At 40.6% G+C, this 19914-nt stretch overlaps 1 protein-coding gene across 1 annotated transcript in view; it reads right to left on the bottom strand.

The window, feature by feature from the left end:
• Positions 1-19914, bottom strand: part of LOC124613306 — a 106076-nt gene that overhangs the window by 4260 nt on the left and 81902 nt on the right. The window contains exon 6 of the mRNA XM_047142001.1: positions 1564-1687. Within this exon, the coding sequence (XP_046997957.1) occupies positions 1564-1687 (124 nt within the window). The remainder of the gene's footprint in view (positions 1-1563; positions 1688-19914) is intronic.

Raw genomic sequence — 19914 nt, 5'->3', positions numbered from 1 at the left:
AACATAGTTCACACATGTACAGCTGCTGTCCATTTTTCATTACCTTACTCAGCAGTTGTGTTGTTAAGGGTGTCAGATAGCCAGCCAATCCAAAATAATTTTTTACATTTAAATAAAACAGTAATTTGGGGAAAAATGCATCATCTCATTTACTCTTTCATAAAGAAATTAATTATTCCATAACACATATCTGCTCATAATAGGTGTGCCTCACTGATGCTAAGAATGCCAGGATGGCAACCACCATCTGAAATTTTAAATGCAAATGTTGCTACTGGTGCAGCTATCTGTAGTACAGCTGTGATATAGGCATTATAATTAAAATTAATTTAATGTTAGACTGTCTCTGTAGCTGAATGGTTAGTGTCACTGTCTTCAGTGCAGAAGGACTCTAGTTCAATCCCAGAACCACCTCAGATTTCTTCAGACATAGGAGGTCAGGTGCAGGGTCCACTCGCCCTTGTGAGGTCAAATGAGGAGTTGCTTGAATATAGAAGCAACAGCATCATCTGCTTTCATCTACTGGCAATAAAGGCTGGAGGGATTTCTAACAACCTGACTACATGCCCAGGATTATGGATCACTCCTCATACTGCCATTTAGGTAGCAGTCAGCCAGTTGAAATAGGCTTAAGGCCTAATCTGTAGTGTTGACTTACTTTACTTCTAAATTTGAAGTTCCTCTTCAGTTGCCATATTTTATTGCAATGAAATATGCTATGCTGTGTGTTTTTCATAACATTAATCAGTCCAAAAACTACTGAAACATGTCTATGGAAACATGAATATGTTTATGGTATTTAAAAGCAGAACTTTGATCTTTTCTGAAAATTTTTATATCATTGCTCATTGTTTTAGCTCCCATTGCAATACACATTACCAACCATAGGCTTTGTAAGACTTTATCAGATAGGAACAGTCCATTTAATATTTTCGATCAAATTCTGACAAGACATTCAGTGTTGTCATCAAGATCATAATGTTGGTTCATCCCTGTTACATCTTATCAGCCAGCACATTTCCAGTTACCAGTTTAGCTTTAAACTATCATAACTGAATGATGATTAGCCGTGTGTGTGTGTGTGTGTGTGTGTGTGTGTGTGTGTGTGAGAGAGAGAGAGAGAGAGAGAGAGAGAGAGAGAGAGAGAGAGAGAGATTATTATTCTATTATTTCTATTATGTTTTGCTCTATTATTTCTATTATGTTTTGCTTACTTTTATTTGATATTTGTGTTTTCTATAAACCGTTTTTTTCCTTCCTTACTGCTAAGTCATGCAGCATGATGTGTGCATTTTCCAAAATTTTCACTTGGGGAGTAATGAAACATGTGAAAGCTGAACATCCTTTATACGAAGGCCTATTTAATATTCCAGATTTTTCAGTTCCTTGCAGTGTTACACTATGAAAGCACTGCTACAAACCTTATGGTTATAAAGCACTGATTGAGAAGACAGTGGGGCAATATACAGTGACAATTTCTCAAATAAAAAGTCTACATAAAATTATTTTTGTATGCACAATAGAACAAGCATTACAACAGATTTATCCATATGGTGCTCTTACCTTTAGCACATCAATTTTGACCTCTTGTGAGATGCTGCCGTCTTCTTCACAGGTAGCACCAATGGCGTTGAGAAAATCGGCCTCTTGAAATGCTAGGTAGAACTGCTGCCTGTCCAGCTGCCCTCTGCAACAGTCACCACATGCTCACTATGCCTCTCTCAATTAATGAAAAGTTGTTTATCTACTTCTCAGGCTCTGCAGTCAAATCTTCTAAGAATGACTCACAACATATAGATAACATAATATGACTAAATTGTTGGATTCTGAGGATGGTCTTCCCCCATATGAGGTATCTCAAACAGAATAACCACCTCCATGTGAAACAGGTTTCTGAAAATGTCATGTGAAACCCAACTCAATTTTCTCACATGACTTGCTGAAAGCCGTGGATTAAGCCAGTCAGGCAGATGCAGTATTTCTTGACTTATCAAAAAACAGTTTGACTCTGTATCCCATCTACACTTATTATTGAATGTATGATTGATTGCGGTATCAAGCAAAATGTGAGACACTAGAATTAGGAGGAAGGACACAGCATGTCATCATGGATGGTGAGAAGTGTATTGGGAGCCTTGATGTTCATGTTGTATATAAATGATTTTTCAGGCAATATTAATCACAAGCTCAGAATTTCACAGATGATGCAGTTGCTTATAATGAAGGACAGTCTGAAAAAAGCTGCACAAATATTCAATGTAATCTTGATATTGATAAAATTTGAAAGTGGTGCAAAGATTGGCAAAATTTTTTAAATCTTCAAAATGTAAAATGGAGCACTTAACAAAACAAAAAAGAAAAAAAAATCATAGTAACCTATGGCTACAATGTCAACAAATCACAACTGGAATCGGTCAACTCTCACAATACCCAGGTTTAACAGTTTGCAGAGATATGAAATGGAATAATCATTTAGTCTCAGTAATTTGTGAAGCAGGTGGGAGACCAGTTCAGTGACAGAATACTAGGGCAATGTAAACAGTTTATAAAGGAGACTGCTCACAAAACGCTTGTGCAATCCATCCTCGAATACACGTTTTCAGAAATAACTGCAGGCAGTTGCCATTTGGATGAATCAATTTTTATTGTGCCTTGACTAATACCAAGCAACTTAGTGACTCATCAGGAGATGGTACACACATTTAATAACTGACTGTAGCATTATGGGGCTCATTGTGTAACTGTGGTAAGATGGAAAAACAAAATAAGTAAGTACTTAATGTGGCGAGGTCTCAAGAATTATTTACATAATAAGGTCAACTTGAAGTCTGTACTTACAATTATCAGCATTTACAAGTTTAATCCTTGTTACAAATTACTGTGGAAAACATAATGGTACAATCAGTTAATGTACCATCTGATAAGTCCCTAGGAGACTTCATTCCAGTCAAGTGCCCTTCATTCACATTGGATAAAAGATCTATCCTTGAATATTTTTCAAGTGTGTGGAACCCATAGCAAGGACTACCAAGAGATATTGAACTCATACAGAGAAGGGCAGTATGAATGGTCACAGGTCTGTCTGGCCCATGAGAGAGTGTCATGTAGATGCTGCAGAAATAGAACTGGCTGATGTCCGAAGTTAGACATAAACTATCATGAGAAAGACTACTTACAAAGTTTAAGAGATGGATTTAAATAATGACTATACGACTATATTACAAGCTCCTACATAGGAATTATGAGGATAAGATCAGATTAGTTACAGTGTACGCGTAAGTCTTTAACAATCGTTCTTTCCATGCTTAAATGATATGTCTAGGAATGTGCTACAACCCCTCACAAATCACTCCTGTGAAGGTCATGAGGACAAGGTTAGACTAAATACAGTGCAAATAAAGGTGTTTAAACAATCATTCTTCCTTCACTCCATATGTGAATGGAATGGGGAATGGTAAGGAATATCAACAAAAATGGTAATCGCTTTTATGTGTGTGAGGCACTTGCGTGGTTCAACGACATGTTACTGACAGAAGTACTTTCTTCAATTTAACAAAAGCATTTGATTGTGGGGATCATACAATACTTTTGCATAAGTTGTAAAATTATGGAAATTTTTCGTGGTAAGTTCTGTGGGACCAAACTGCTGAGGTCATAGGTCCCTAGGTTTACACACTACTTATTCTAACTTAAACTAACTTACGCTAAGAACAACACACACACCCATGCCCGAGGGAGGACTAGAACCTTCGATGGGGAAAGCTGCGCGAACTGTGGGAAGACCCCACAGACTGAGCGCCTACTCCACATGGCACAAAATTATGGGATTAGAGGGAAATCTCAGCAATGGTTCACTTCATATCTGGGAACTAGGGAGCAGAGATTGACCTCCAGGATCAACACACTGGAAAGAGGCTTGAATCTGATTGGGGTCATGTAATGTGTGAAGTTGCACAAGATTCTGTTCTGGGTCTATTGCTTTTCTTTATGTTTATCAATGATTTGTCACCAGACATGACAGATGACATAAAAAATTGTTCTCTTCACACATGACAAACATGTTGATATGAAAGATATGGAACGTTATATAAAGGACGCCAGAGTAGTCAGTAAAAAGAGCACATAGCTCTCTGAGAACTGATTATGCTTTACTTGCACAAAAAATAATTTATACAGTTTCTGACATGGAACTATTGTAAAAGCGAAATTTTATTGTTCGAAGATGACCAAATGGTCAGTGAAGCCAATCATTTTAAATTTCCAGGACTGGGTGTAGCTGGACGGCCTTCTTGGAAGTATCATGTTGAAGAACTTGTGCAGAAACTGAATGCTGCTTTCTCACATTATAAGAATGATGTCCAATGTCTCTGAGACAGACTGAAACACAAAAGTTTGTTTACTTTGCTTACTTCCACTCCATAATACCACATAATATTACATTTTGGGACAACTCTGTGTCCTCATCATGAATACTCTTAGCCCAGAAACAAGTGGTCAGGCCAAACTGTGGTGTCAGTTTGTGAATTTTCTGTATGTCTTTGTTCAGATATCTCGGAATTCTAACTCTGCCATCCCAGCACATACATTCGCTCATGTGATTTGTTGCTGACAGTATGGACTCATTTAGAAGAAACTGCAACATTCGTTCAGTGAACATTAGGTGGAGAAATGGTTGACACTTCCTTAAGCATTGCATTTTTAATATGCTTCCAGCGGGGGGAGGGGGGGGGGGGGGGGGGGAGGAATCGATAAGCCTCAAATATTCAGATCCAAAATGAAGGTTTCCTAGTAGCACCCTCCTCCTGTTCTTCACAGGAGTTCCTTGCTGTGCTTGAGAAATTTTCTCTGTTCTATTCATATACTTTTTCTTTCTTTATAAACTATCAAAGAAGAGCTCAAAAAATGAAGGTGGTTAGGAGTTTCAAGTACCTAGGGGAATGGATCGAATGTAACAACCTTGAAGGGAAAGCAATGGAAGCACAAAGGAGCAAAATGGAACTAGCTTTTCAGAAACAAAAAACACATACAATAATAAAGTCCTCTCTTGGAACACCAAAATAAGGCAATATAACACAGTAATTAAGCTAGAAGCACTCTATGCAGCAGAGACACTATAGTTCAATTCTTTTATCTTGGCGGTTCGCGTATGCCCGCCCAGATGCGGGAGATTGCTGCGTTGCCAGTTGCACGCGCCAAGAGAAGCAAGGCCATAGTATAGTTTGCAAACTTACGTTTAGGGGGAAGTGCGCAGTTTATGAAGTAAAGCCACCACGGCCGCATTAACCCTATTGCTGCTACAGAGACGTGCTCCCCGCATTCCACGCTGTGCGCGATTTTGTCATCACTGCATTGCTCACCTGTGCAGACACATGGTGCTTCGACTGCTTTGACACACTTTATCATTCGATTTCATAAAAACTATTTGGCCCAATAATTTGATTTTTACACCTTCTTGACTGATGCCTTCCCCCCATAAATGACTTAATTTAGTTTCGATGTTCAACACAGTTATTGTGCAGCATTAGATGTAGTAAACCATAGCACGAAATTTTGAAGAGTTTGCAGAGGTAAAAGTCCATAGCGTATACTTTCCGCATGGTCGATTTTAGTTATCACTAGAAATTTCAAAAAATTACATTCAAACGAATAAAATTCATGAAGTAAGACACTTCGATATTGTTTTTAAATAAAGAAAATATTAAGCACTGAACAAGGTTTGAACTCAGAACCTTTCGCTTAGTAGCCAAACACTTTAACCATTACGCTAACTCAGCTCGTCTTTCAAAAGATCTTCCAAAGGACTTCCTGATGTCCAGGCGGAGCTTCATGGAATCCTCAGAACCTTAGGCCCCCTACAAAACCTTTCACCTGACTCCATCAACCTCCTGACCCCACCGACACCCCGCACCCCTACCTTCTACCTTCTTCCTAAAATTCACAAACCCAATCATCCCGGCCGCCCCATTGTAGCTGGTTACCAAGCCCACAGAACATATCTCTGCCTACCTAGACCAACACCTTCAACCCATTACATGCAGTCTCCCATCCTTCATCAAAGACACCAACCACTTTCTCGAACGCCTGGAATCCTTACCCAATCCGTTACCCCCGGAAACCATCCTTGTAACCATTGATGCTACTTCCTTATACACAAATATCCCGCACGTCCAGGGCCTCGCTGCAATGGAGCACTTCCTTTCACGCCGATCACCTGCCACCCTACCTAAAACCTCTTTCCTCATTACCTTAGCCAGCTTCATCCTGACCCACAACTTCTTCACTTTTGAAGGCCAGACATACCAACAATTAAAGGGAACAGCCATGGGTACCAGGATGGCCCCCTCGTACGCCAACCTATTCATGGGTCGCTTAGAGGAAGCCTTCTTGGTTACCCAAGCCTGCCAACCCAAAGTTTGGTACAGATTTATTGATGACATCTTCATGATCTGGGCTCACAGTGAAGAACAACTCCAGATTTTCCTCTCCAACCTCAACTCCTTTGGTTCCATCAGATTCACCTGGTCCTACTCCAAATCCCATGCCACTTTCCTTGATGTTGACCTCCACCTGTCCAATGGCCAGCTTCACACGTCTGTCCACATCAAACCCACCAACAAGCAACAGTACCTCCATTATGACAGCTGCCACCCATTCCACCTCAAACGGTCCCTTCCCTACAGCCTAGGTCTTCGTGGCAAATGAATCTGCTCCAGTCCAGAATCCCTGAACCATTACACCAACAACCTGACAACAGCTTTCGCATCCCGTAACTACCCTTCCGACCTGGTACAGACGCAAATAACCAGAGCCACTTCCTCATCCCCTCAAACCCAGAATCCCCCACAGAAGAACCACAAAAGTGGCCCACTTGTGACAGGATACTTTCCGGGACTGGACTAGACTCTGAATGTGGCTCTCCAGCAGGGATACGACTTCCTCAAATCCTGCCCTGAAATGAGATCCACCCTTCATGAAATCCTCCCCACTCCACCAAGAGTGTCTTTCCGCCGTCCGCCTAACCTTCGTAACCTGTTAGTTCATCCCTATGAAATCCCCAAACCACCTTCCCTACCCTCTGGCTCCTACCCTTGTAACCGCCCCCGGTGTAAAACCTGTCCCATGCACCCTCCTACCACCACCTACTCCAGTCCTGTAACCCGGAAGGTGTACACGATCAAAGGCAGAGCCTCGTGTGAAAGCACCCACGTGATTTACCAACTGACCTGCCTACACTGTGATGCATTCTATGTGGGAATGACCAGCAACAAACTGTCCATTCGCATGAATGGACACAGGCAGACAGTGTTTGTTGGTAATGAGGATCACCCTGTGGCTAAACATGCCTTGGTGCACGGCCAGCACATCTTGGCACAGTGTTACACCGTCTGGGTTATCTGGATACTTCCCACCAACACCAACCTATCCGAACTCCGGAGATGGGAACTTGCTCTTCAATATATCCTCTCTTCCCGTTACCCACCAGGCCTCAATCTCCGCTAATTTCAAGTTGCCGCCACTCACACCTCACCTGTCATTCAACATCATCTTTGCCTCTGCACTTCCGCCTCGACTGACATCTCTGCCCAAACTCTTTGTCTTTAAATATGTCTGCTTGTGTCTGTATATGTGTGGATGGATATGTGTGTGTGTGTGTGTGCGAGTGTATACCCGTCCTTTTTTCCCCCTAAGGTAAGTCTTTCCGCTCCCGGGATTGGAATGACTCCTTACCCTCTCCCTTAAAACCCACATCCTTTCGTCTTTCCCTCTCCTTCCCTCTTTCCTGATGAGGCAACAGTTTGTTGCGAAAGCTTGAATTTTGTGTGTATGTTTGTGTTTGTTTGTGTGTCTATCGACGTGCCAGCGCTTTCGTTTGGTAAGTCACATCATTTTTGTTTTTAGATATATTTTTCCCATGTGGAATGTTTCCCTCTATTAATTGATATTCAACACATATTGATTTACTTGATTTTTAAAGTATTGCGCAACATTTCTGACGTCAGAGCTAGTTACAGCGGACTGGCTGGCACACAATGGAAAGACTGATGTGAATTTTATAAGGCGTGAGTATGCTGCTTCCCTACATCCAGATTACCCAAGTCACGTTAAAGAATAGTATAGCCAAGACCGTGACCAAAGACAAAACTAAGAGGTTCCAAGTTAAGATCAACACCAGGAAACCGATTCAGATATCAGAGGAGGAAAGAAAAAAGGGATCAGATAGAATGAAGAACTATTGGGTGAAAAAGAGAGCACAAGCACCTAAGGAGGGATTGATCTGACATACCCCAAAGATGGGTGATTCGAAGTTGGGGGGGGGGGGGGGGGGGGGGGGGGGGAATGGGGGAAAAAAAAAGAAACTTTCTATTCTGGCTCATTCCATGACCAAGTACCTTTGGTTCACATGGTCTCATTCTGATAAATAAATAAATAACTTGGAGAAGCTCCAATAACTTGTCTAATGGCAAGTACACACTGCCATGCACTTCACAGTGGTTTACAGAGAATGGATGCAGAGGTAGATAAATGACGTGTGATCAAAAAGCAATGGGAATTTTTGTTTTTCTTAAATAATCTTTATTTATTCAGCAACATCAACTTTGTCCCCTGCAAAACAATCCCCCTCAGATATAATAAACTAGTGCCAGCACTATTTCCAATCTTGGAAGCATTTCTGAAAATCACTTTTCGTTATGGGGTTCAGCTCCTTCAGTGATTTTATTTTTGTCACATCACTGATGGCAAAACAACCTCCTTTCATGGTTCTCTTCTATCTTGGGAATAGAAAGAAGTGGCAAGAGGCCATGTCTGGCGAATATAGTGGCTGATGCAATGTAACGGTTTTATTTCTTGCAAAAAAATCCACAAACAAGCTTTGAGGTGTGAGTGGAAACATTATCATGGTGCTATTTCTGTGAGATTTTTTACCACAATTCTGGTTGTTTTCTTTGGATTGCTTCATGCAAATGCTACAATACTTCCAGGTAGTATTCCTTATTGACTGTAGTACCATAAGACAGGAACTCATGACACACTATCGCACTGTAATTGAAGAAAACAGTGAGAAGAACCTTTACAACATGTGATCAAACATGTCAACCTTTTTGGTCTTTGCTTTTCAGGCTGTTTCCATCGGGATGATTGGGCCTTAGTTTTGATGTTATACCCATATCCCCATGTTTCCTTACCTTCTTTAGAAGTTCTGGACCATTACAGGATTCATTCAGCAATTACTGAGTGATATCTAGGCAATGTTTTGGGTCACAATTCAACAATTTCATAAAAAACTTTGCTGCTACATGTTTCATGCCCAGAACATCTAAAAAAATGGTTTAGCATGGGCCAAAGGATATGCTGACGTAACCAGCAACCTCTCTGATAGTCCTTTGGCAGTTTTCCCGAACAATTTTCTTTACTTCTTTTACACTGTGGCTGGTAATTGATGAGCTAAGGTGTCCAGGGATGTCTTCGTCTTCAACATCTTCTCGATCCTCTTTGAAACATTTATACCACGGGTAAACTCTTGTCTTACTCATAGTAGTTTCGCCAATACCCACAGTCAACATTTCAAACGCAGTGCTTCACTTTATTCCATTTTTCAAGCAAAATTTAATGCAAATCCTTCAACCCATCTTTTTCAAAAGTAAAAAATTCGCTGAGCACTTGAAAACACACAGAACCAATTCAACAGTCAACAATAAAATAACTATTCAAAACAAATGAAAATGCAAACATACATCAAGAACATGTGTATGAAAACCATGAAAAAAATGTTTGAAAATTGGATATATAAAGCCTACAAAATTAAAAAAAAATTAGATTACTTTTTGAACACACCTCTTGTACTGTTTTATTTTGTTAAAAAGGTGATAACTTGTGTCACATTCTAGTATATCAGTGGACACTTCAAAATGGTATGCCTGTGGATTACAGTAGGCCAATAGTAGGCTAGTGGAATGACTGGTAGGCAACAGCTTGAAGAGCTCATGGAAAATACAGTGGCACTTGCACAGAAATGTAACCTTTTCATGAGCACTGGGTGATTCCACCCTGTTGTTCTGAAGGGGCAGCCACTTCACTTGACTGTCGCCCACCAGTCTGCAAACTTCAAGCATTCTCATTACTCTCTCTCTCTCTCTCTCTCTCTCTCTCTCTCTCTCTCTCTCTCTTTGTCACACAGCAAGGCTTTGCAGTCTTCATGTAGCACAGCTGCAGAGGAAGCCCTTTATAATCAGGCAGGTGCAATTATAAGCAATACCATTAAATTTTTGCTGAAACACACAGACAAGGAAGCAAGAACCTCATTTAAAGCGGTGTTTGTGTAGGTTGCAGGAAACACTGCACATTAAATTAGGAAGGGGAACATATCTTATGTACTTCCCACTGTATCAGAAAGATGTGGAAGGAGGGGAAAATTTTATTCTTTACGTAATATTCCTGAACAGCTTGTCAGGTGGCTGACACGTAATTTTCACATCACATGCGTTCTTTTATCATACATGATCATTATCAAAGTAAGTGATGTAGTCCACTATGCTATATTTTTTAGGTGTATTTTACTTTATGAGATTGCTTTTTAGAAGTCCTGGTCAATATCCTTTATTTGTGAGACTATTATTTTTCTGTACTTTAGTGAGGAACTATTTACTTTAACATCTATGAGTTTCATTCAAATGAAACCTGGTCTGTATGTCTACCTTTGCCTTACACGTAAGGTTGCACCATGTAACTGCGGGTATGGTGGCACCACCTATTGGTAGAGAGACTGTCGCATGCGCACTGTTTGATGTTGCGTAGCGCCAGTGTGGTTTCATACCGAAGAGAAGGTGGTCACACAAGTTATCGTCCACTACCAAACATGCAGGCGAGTAAGCAGGAACAACGAGGAGTGAGTTGATTTTTGGCAGTGGAGGGAGTTGGGAGGACATGAAATGTATCGATGGATGAAGGCCATGTATGGTGAGTACAGTCTGAGTCATTCAAGTGTTGTGGAATGGCACAAACAATTCGTTGAGAGGTGTGAGTCACTGGAAGATGATGCTCGTCCTGGACAGGCTCATCATGCCATCACACTGGAAATGGTTATGGAAGTGAATGCTTTAGTTTTGGACAACCACAGAATCACTGTGGATGAGATCCATCAGTTACTGGGTATTAGTGTGATAGTCGCCATGATAATGCATCAACACTTGAACTTCCAAAAAATCTGTACGCAGCGGGTTGCCCACCAACTGACCCCAAACAGTGCAATACTTGACTGGCACTGTCTTTGAGTCATCTGCAATGTTATAATGAGGAGGCAACAAAACATGGTGTCACCATTTTGTACGCACTTCATCACCTCCAAAGAATCAAAGGCTGTGCACACCAGTACAGGTAAGATCATGATGTCCTCCTTTTTTTACCACAAGAGCCCACTGCTTGTCAAGTTCCTGGAACGGGGAACCACCATCAATGCCCAGCTTTATCAATCCACTTTACAGAACTTTAGATGAGCCATCAAGCCGAAACGCCGACGCATGTTGTCCAATGGCGTTATCCTCCTGCACGATAATGCCTGCCCAAACATGGCCAATGCAGTGAAGATGACATTGCAGCAGTTTTGGTGGGAAATGCTGGAACATCCACCATGCAGTCCCAACCTTTCACCGCGTGACTTTCACGTGTTTGGACCCCTAAAACAAAGCTACTCGGGGACATCGATTCGCAACGGACAACGAAGTGTGTGACTGGGTCCAGGACTGGATCTGACAACAGCCTCCTAGCTACTTCAAGGATGGAATTGACCAGCTAGTGTCGCAATGGGATAAATGTGCCAATAGTTTTGGCGACTATTTTTGAGTATGTGTACTGGGTATAACTACATTTTTGATTTAGTAAAATCGTTACCATTACTTTACATTAGTGACCAGGTTTCATTTGAATGCCCCCTTATATAACTGTCAAATTATTGGCTGTACTGACAGAATCTGTTAAAATGACCATTTTCAGACTAACAAGTTGTAGCTTACTACACAAGATGTGTGTTTATGCAAAGGCTTCAGCTGTCAGGCTGCAACTCCCATATCATGGGGTCATTCACAACAGAGCCTCCACCACAAGTGTTGTCGTCTTCCCCTTCTCTACTGCACCGTCTTTGTGGATGTAGACCCAAGTTATATTGATTGCCTTCTACCCAGCGGCAGCACTTTCCTGTAGCCAGACATTCATGCCACATGAAAGTTCTCATGTGACCACTTTTTTATACAGCTGAAATCCAGGTCTTATGGAACTGCTAACTGGTGAACACATACAATCCCCTCTCCCCCAAACCTGCTGGAATGGGACCACAATTAGTAGCCATCCTACCTGTTCGTGATATTGGGGCATATAATTGTTTCAATAGCCTCCCTTGTTTTCCACTGTTGCACTTACGGTCTTCAAGCAAGAAAACAGGCTTCTTGAAAACTGATATACTGATCACATTCCACGTGATGTTTGACTGTTAAAGATTTGTTAGGTTACCCCAATCATAAGTAATGTACATGCTCTGATATCTCAGTGTTAATTCATCTCCTGGTTTTGCCAATATGAATGTTGCCACATTCATATCAAAGTTCGTGAATGCCTGCAGAGCGAAGAGTTCTAGGAAATCCTTCAACAGGCATCTCAACTCTGAACAGTTCAATGACATATTTGAACGTAGCATAATTTGTCACTCAATAACTGAAATGAGACGGTATATATAGCGAAGATTATCTCCAGAAGCTACCAGTTTAGTTGTTCTAAAATGATCCACTGGAAGACAGTTAAAACTTATAATTGTTTACTGTTTCATTACGATGTGGGCTAACATCCAATAAGATTTTATTCATACATGTCATATGATAAAAAATGGAAAAAAAACAGATGTTCAGTAGTATGTGTATCTAAGTAACGCAATACCACAAAAGTCTCTAATATACTGAGAAAAAATCTATACGAAACAAAATGATTGTGCCACAACAAAAGACTTTCAGCTTGGATATGAAAGTCCGGAAGTTATCAGCCACATTTTCCACTTGTATTGGAAGCTTGTTGAGAACAGAATCTACATAATAGCATGCAAAAAGTACAATGGTTAAGTATTATCCAAGCACAAATCTTTTTCTGATCTTGCATTCACAGCATGAATCCTGTTGCCCATTTTGAGTGATTCTGCAGTAATGACGACAAATACCATAAGGGAATACTTGTATAGGGATGACTAGAACACCTAGGCAAGAGACCAAGGTGTCTTCTTAGGAACATTCTGAATCAAATGACATTGCAATTAAAATGAATTGACATCTGTTTGAATTGCCGCATTACTAGATCTTGTCAGGGTTCCTTTGAATAGGTATATTTATTCTCTCTCACTCTGAGACATACTTCAGACAATATTAAGTTAGTTTAAACACTTGCACTGGGCAATTACCATCACCGAGCAGCAGATGTGGTGACTGTCTCCAGCAAGCATGCAATGGTGGAAGACTGGGGAAGACTCTGCCACATTCAGGAATATTAGGGATTGTAAAATGATAATGAATGTTCTCACTGCTCTTCTTGTCGTTCCCTACTGGAGTATTAATTATCTAATCATGAAGGTAATCACTGTTGCTTCCACCAAAGATCGATTCGTAAATCCTCACATGCATCTGCACAGATAAAAAAACTGAATAAAGGTAAGAAAAACCACTGGTTTTAGGGCCTTCTAATGCATGGTTCGATTTTAAATTGTTGGCTGTATCACCATGCAGGGACTAACCAATGCATCCGTCACATTAACCTTAAATAAAATCAGTCATGTTTAAAATATGAAGGCAAGTAAAATAATGTTCACTTCACACACTGTTTCAAATTTTTAAGAAACTGAGGTTATTGTAGAAAACTAAAATATCCCTTCACACTGCTCACAATAGTTTCAGATTAGAATATACCTGTCTGTGTGATGGCCTCAATAAGCTGACTAGCACCATGTGTTTGGTTAAACTTTAAAAATCCATGAAAAACACTTAAAGTCGCTTCAGCACAATTCTAAGATGAATTTCTGTGAGTGCTAACTAAAAATATTCCAAGAGTTGATCACTCTCAAAATTACCTCCAGTTTAGACTAAGTCACCTAACCTAAAACTTATTCAGAAGCTTCATGCTGAAAATGTTCCAAAGTCTTTGTGACCATCATGCGAAAATACTACAAGACCCAGCCAACCACTTCGTCCAATGCAGATTTTTTTCTAAGACCGCACAAGTTACAAATATTTCAGAGTTCTTGCAATTGTCATAGCAAAATTTTTTAGAAGTCCATGACCAAATACTTACAAAATATTTCTGATACACAGATGAAGCGATGTCCAGTCACAGGCGTCTTGTCTGTTCATGAAGTCCACTCCAACAGACAGCCAATCACCAAGTGCACCCACATGAAAATGCTTCAGCATTAGACCATACTTACATTCATTCGTACTTCCATAAGATGTGACTGTTTTGTTCAGACCTTCGGCCTACCCATAAATATTGCTGTTATCTCAATACTTGAGAAGAGACTTTCTTTTCAATATTGTTTACTCTTTATTCAAGAAGAAAGCGCCTTTATACAGCGATGAATTCTTACATTGTACTTAAGACATGTTGGAACAGATGTAGTCTGTCTTGTTAAATATACCTGTTCTACCAAATCTATATCAACATTTCTTGCCTGCCACATCAAGAGGACACAACAGATTGGTGAAGTTGGTGAAAGGTTTTGTGGCACTTGTGCAACCTCTACAATCATTTCCCATGTCCTTTGGTAATCAAGTATTTGTTAAACTACGCTTCTACCCACTTCTTGCGCCCACACTGGATGCTTTCTTGTGTGTTTCTTTAACCCTGCCATCCCCATCACTCCACCAAGTTCTGCCCTCACTGGCCTGCACTGCTGCGGTTTACTTCTCAACACACAGCACCTGCACCATTGTCCACATTGATCATCCCTTATCATTCTTCCTCTAACCGTTCCCAGAACACCTCTATCATTAAACCTCCTCTCCCCCACCTGGCTCAGCCCCTATCTACTCCACGTATGCACTTTTGGCTCTTTTCAGTGCCTCTCTTCCCATACCTCATTCACACACTCAATATCCAAATGTAGCCTACATGCTTTCACACAACCAAAATTTATGCCAAGTGCTTTTGCACAATAACAGTCTATTCTCAGCACTTCTGCATAACCTATTTCTCTCCCAGGTGGTTCCACACAACAAATTTTTATCCAAAGTGCTTCCACACAACACTATTTTGTCCAAAGTGCTTCCACACAACAAATCTAATCCCTCATGCTTTTGCACAATACTTTTGAATCTCAAGGGCTACTGCACAACCAATTATAATCTTGAGTGTTTTCACAGGAAGAATTTTCCTCACCAGTGCTTCCACACACTGATACTTCCATCTTCTTCTCTGCATTTCCTCCCCGAGTTTTCTACTCTCTATGTCCAGTCTGTCATGGCATATGGTCTCCTTACAAACTGGCTACAGGCAGCCTGTTCTTTGGCCCTGCCATTCTGGGTCCACCCACACCAACTTCATGGTCACAGCCAGTGGACATCCCAGATGCAGCTGGACGGTCGCTGTTCCCATCTGTGGCCAACAACATGGGCAGACTCTCAGCAGCTTTACACACCATCTGCTGGGATCCAGCCTTCTCCACAGTTGTCGAAGGACAGGCCTTGCAACTACCCAGCCTGCAACCAACAATAAATCTGAGGGAAGTGGTCGTATAATTCATAAATTCAACCTTCCCACAGACAGACACAAGCCTGCCACAACCTGCCTGACCACCACACAGCATCCCAGGCAGTGATGAGGTCGCTGGTCCCATGAACCTATTCTCTTCCACAGGACACTTGACTGAAAGTATCATGGTGCCCAGACTGTATTTAGGTTGGAACTCGGGGCATGGCAAACAGTTCACTCTGCTTCCTCAGCCAGGTGCCAAATGTAGACACATTCCATCAATCAAGAACTCACTTTGGAGCTGCCCCAAAGAAGATGCCATGTTTTGTATCACTGATCAGTTAATGTACTTGCAAGAGTTCTTGTCTTTGTTTCTATCCCAGACTTGACTGAGTTTCATCATGTTGGAGACTTGAAACCGGACTGACACATACTGAGTCTAAGTGTACAATATTTTATCTGTGGAATGTACCACCAGGACTTGAACGTTTGCTAGTATAGTGTATTGTGTATTTACCAATCAGTGATATTGTCAGCCAGTGTCGTTTTCTTCCTAAAGATCTTGAGCATTAGTCCATATTTATGTTTATTTGTTCTTCCACATGAAATGACTTTTTTGTTCAGGCCTTCGGCCTTCCCATAAGTACTGTTGTTATTTCAATACTTGATAAGAGACTTTCTTTTCAGTACTGTTTATTTTTTATTCAAGAAGAAATTGCCTTTCGAAACTGATTAGATTCTTACATTGTACCTAATACACATTTGAATAGATGTACTCTTTTTCCTTTTGTTCTATTGAGTGAATGTGAACATTTTTTGTCTGGCAAACCAGGGGGACAAAGCACGGAGGATGAAAGAGGCATTGTAATTGGAAGAGGAAGGATAAAGGCTATAAAATATGTGGACAATGAAGCAGTACTGATGGACTCACAACAAGAGGAGCTACAGAAGATGTTGAAGAGTACTGCATAGCAGGCAAGGAGTATGGAATCAAGATAAATGTAAGAAAGAAAAAAGTGATCGGAATAAACAAGGAGGAAGCTCCAGTTATACTCCTAAATGGAAAAAAAGATAGAACAATCTTTAATTATGTGGAATGGAAGCTGTGCAGAAGAAATAAGGAGAAGGATATTTATGTGAAACAGAGCATTTGAAAAGATGAACCAGTTACTAACATCTAGAAGAACTACAATGGAACTATGGAAAAGATTTCCTAAATGTTATGCCTAGAACGTAGTGTTTTACAGCAGTGAACCATGGACACGTAAAAAGAAGAAAGATATTTAGAAACTTTGGAAATGTGGCTATAGAGAAGAACGATAAAGACGCAGTACACTGATAGACTTAAGAAGTAATGAAGAAAATAGGGGAACAAGGAAGATTATTGGAAGTGATTAGAAAGAGGAAAAAATCTACACTGGGGCATATACTGTGCAGGGACTGCCTGCAACAAAGAATTATAGAGGGAATGGGGGAGGTATGAGAGGGAGAGGTAGGAAGAGAATTGGAATGATGAATGACATTAGAAGATGACAAACATAAAAACAGATGAAGGAAGATACTCAGAACATCCTCTGGTTAAAGCCTGTCATAATATATGTACACTGAAGAAGAAACAACAAAAATAGACACTGACAGTTGAGAGGATCTAGACGACTCAGTAACAGTGAAATGAAAATCAATGTAGGTATTAGTTCAGCTTGTTGAAGGAGTGGTAATGAATCCAACAAGCAATTTGCTGAAAGAGTATTCAAAATGAAAAATACACAGGATTCACATATTTCCCAACAATATAGAGTAGAAGCTATGTTCCATTCTTTGAATACACTGAAGGTATATCCAAAACACCACACAATTCCGAGAATAATGTTGCCCGATTGCAATCCTTAAGAGAAGGCAAAGTAATTCATGAGTTTACACCTGGAGTTAAGGATATTACTATCACTATACGCAAAAATTGTGAAAGCTGCATGAAGACTGAGTTTGTATCAGGACAGGGGGTGACCAGTGTTGGCATTTGGAAGGCAATATCCCTCAATTATTTGTGGTTACCGATACAAAAAGAGATAATGAACTTGCAGAGGAAGTAATTCAGAGGTAGTGCTGTTCATGTACACGTTATTATCAAAAAGGATTCAAGAAATTAAAAGTTAAATATTTTCCAACTCTGTCAGTTAAAATTACTTTTGCTGGTCAGAAACTTGTGGTGGCTATATCTTCTCCTTCTTTTCCTTCAGCATTTGTCCCGCGTGTCTGCGGGGTCCGTTACATGAGTCTGTTGTCTCCATTTCGCTCTATCACGGGCTGCATCTGGATGGATGTTCATGCATTTAAGGTCTTTGTGAACTATATCAGCCCAACGTTACTTAGGTCGTCCTTTGGGTCTACTGACGATGACTACAAGTGTGTATCCTGCCTTGGCAATAGGGTCATCACCGACCCGTAAAACATGCCCAAACCATCAAAGGCGACTCTCACGCATCTTGTCTTGGATCGGTGCAACACTAAACTGTTTCCTAATGCTGTCATTAGAAATGTGATCTCACTTAGTGAGGCCTGCTGTCCACCTTAGCATCTTCATTTCCATTACACTCGTGGTGGCTGTATGCATTATGTGTATGAGGTGCACTGTAGATCCCTCTGTTACAATGTCATACTATGCCAAAACAGTGTCACAGCCATATATGATTTGCAAAATGTGTCAGCCTGCACAAAATACCCGAATTCACTTTTGAAAGAGTTAGTCACTGTAAAATTTCATCTGCAGCCTAAAGTTTCTGTTACTAGAAATGAGGTTAGTAATGTTTATGAACAGAGGTGTTATCAGACTGAGGATGACGAGTGTGGAACCAGAATAGGAACTGGCTCTCATCATCTTTTCTGTTTTAACATTTGTACCTTCGAAGCACCTTATCAGAAACACCTTATCAGAAAGAACTAGAATACTGGAATATGCTAACGATTTATGTAATTATGGTGCTGATGAATCATTGAAGGAGGTTAAAAATAACTTGGATGAAACAATACATGACTTTCAGCACGGGCTAGAGCTGGAACATTTTGTGACAATGGCTGTTAAGTCAGCAGTAAGCATCGACCTATGATGCAAAACCACAGTGAGTGAATCTGTTAACACTTGGTTGCCTACTAAGTAACCTACAGAGGGTGAGTTAAATATCTAGGACCTTATACAGACAAGTTTAGATGGTCACAGCATGTAAATTATACTAAATCTAGGTGTGAAAGCACTCTGTGCATATTCTGCACTCCAACAGGAAACACACAGGAAGGAAGAAGGAAGATTAGAGCATAGTGATCCACTGACAGCAAGGTCATTAGAGACAGGCCACAAGCTCAAACTACAAAAGGATGGGGAAGGAAATCAGCTGTGCCCTTTACAAAGGAACCATGCTGGCACTTGCCTGCAGCAATTCAGGAATGTCATGGAAAACCTAAATTTGGATAGCCAGATGGGAATTTGTACCATTGTCCTCCTGAATGAGAGTCCACCATGTCAACCAGTGCATCATCCTGCTCAGTGAAACTCAGAGGGCACGGACTCTGCCATAGCTTTTCTATGCATCACAAACTGCTGTGACCTCTACTACATTACAACTGCATGTGTTTCGAGGGTGATCTGGGTGAGGAAGAGGAAGAAAGTGCTACATACAAATATCTGCGGCCTTGAAAGAACACAGGGAAAGAGAAGCAGAGACAGAGTTATGTTTCACACTATGAGCTGGTGTATCCAAAAGAAGGTTGAGGTTGTTAATAATTAAAGGTATTAAGTGTGAGGGAAGAATATAGATCTGTAATCAGAAACTTCTGCAGTTCAGTAGAAACTAGCTCAAGTAATAAGAATCCAGTTCTCACAAGAAGGAGCAAGGAAGGTGAAGAGCAGCCAGAAACTCCAAACGTGTCGTAGGCCTTAGTTGTAAAAATCCTTCTCTGCACAATATTTTACTGTGACACAATATATGTTGCAGATCATGCAATAAAGAAACTACATTAATTGTAAGGTGCATGCACTGAGGAAGGAACAGTCAAAGTTAAGGGGAAAAAAAGGACAGTGGGTGAAAATGCACAGAAGACAGAATTTAAACCAATTAGTAGCCAATAGGTCAGCTAAATGAATGTCTTAAATTAAAAAAACAAGTGAGAGGGTACAGCTGTTTCACATTAACTAGTTCAAAGTGTATTTTA

This window comes from Schistocerca americana, chromosome 4 (genome assembly GCF_021461395.2).
Source record: "Schistocerca americana isolate TAMUIC-IGC-003095 chromosome 4, iqSchAmer2.1, whole genome shotgun sequence".
NCBI classification, from domain to species: Eukaryota; Metazoa; Arthropoda; class Insecta; order Orthoptera; family Acrididae; genus Schistocerca; species Schistocerca americana.
Note: the sequence above shows the minus strand (reverse complement) of the source record. Positions and strands in the feature narration are given on the sequence as shown.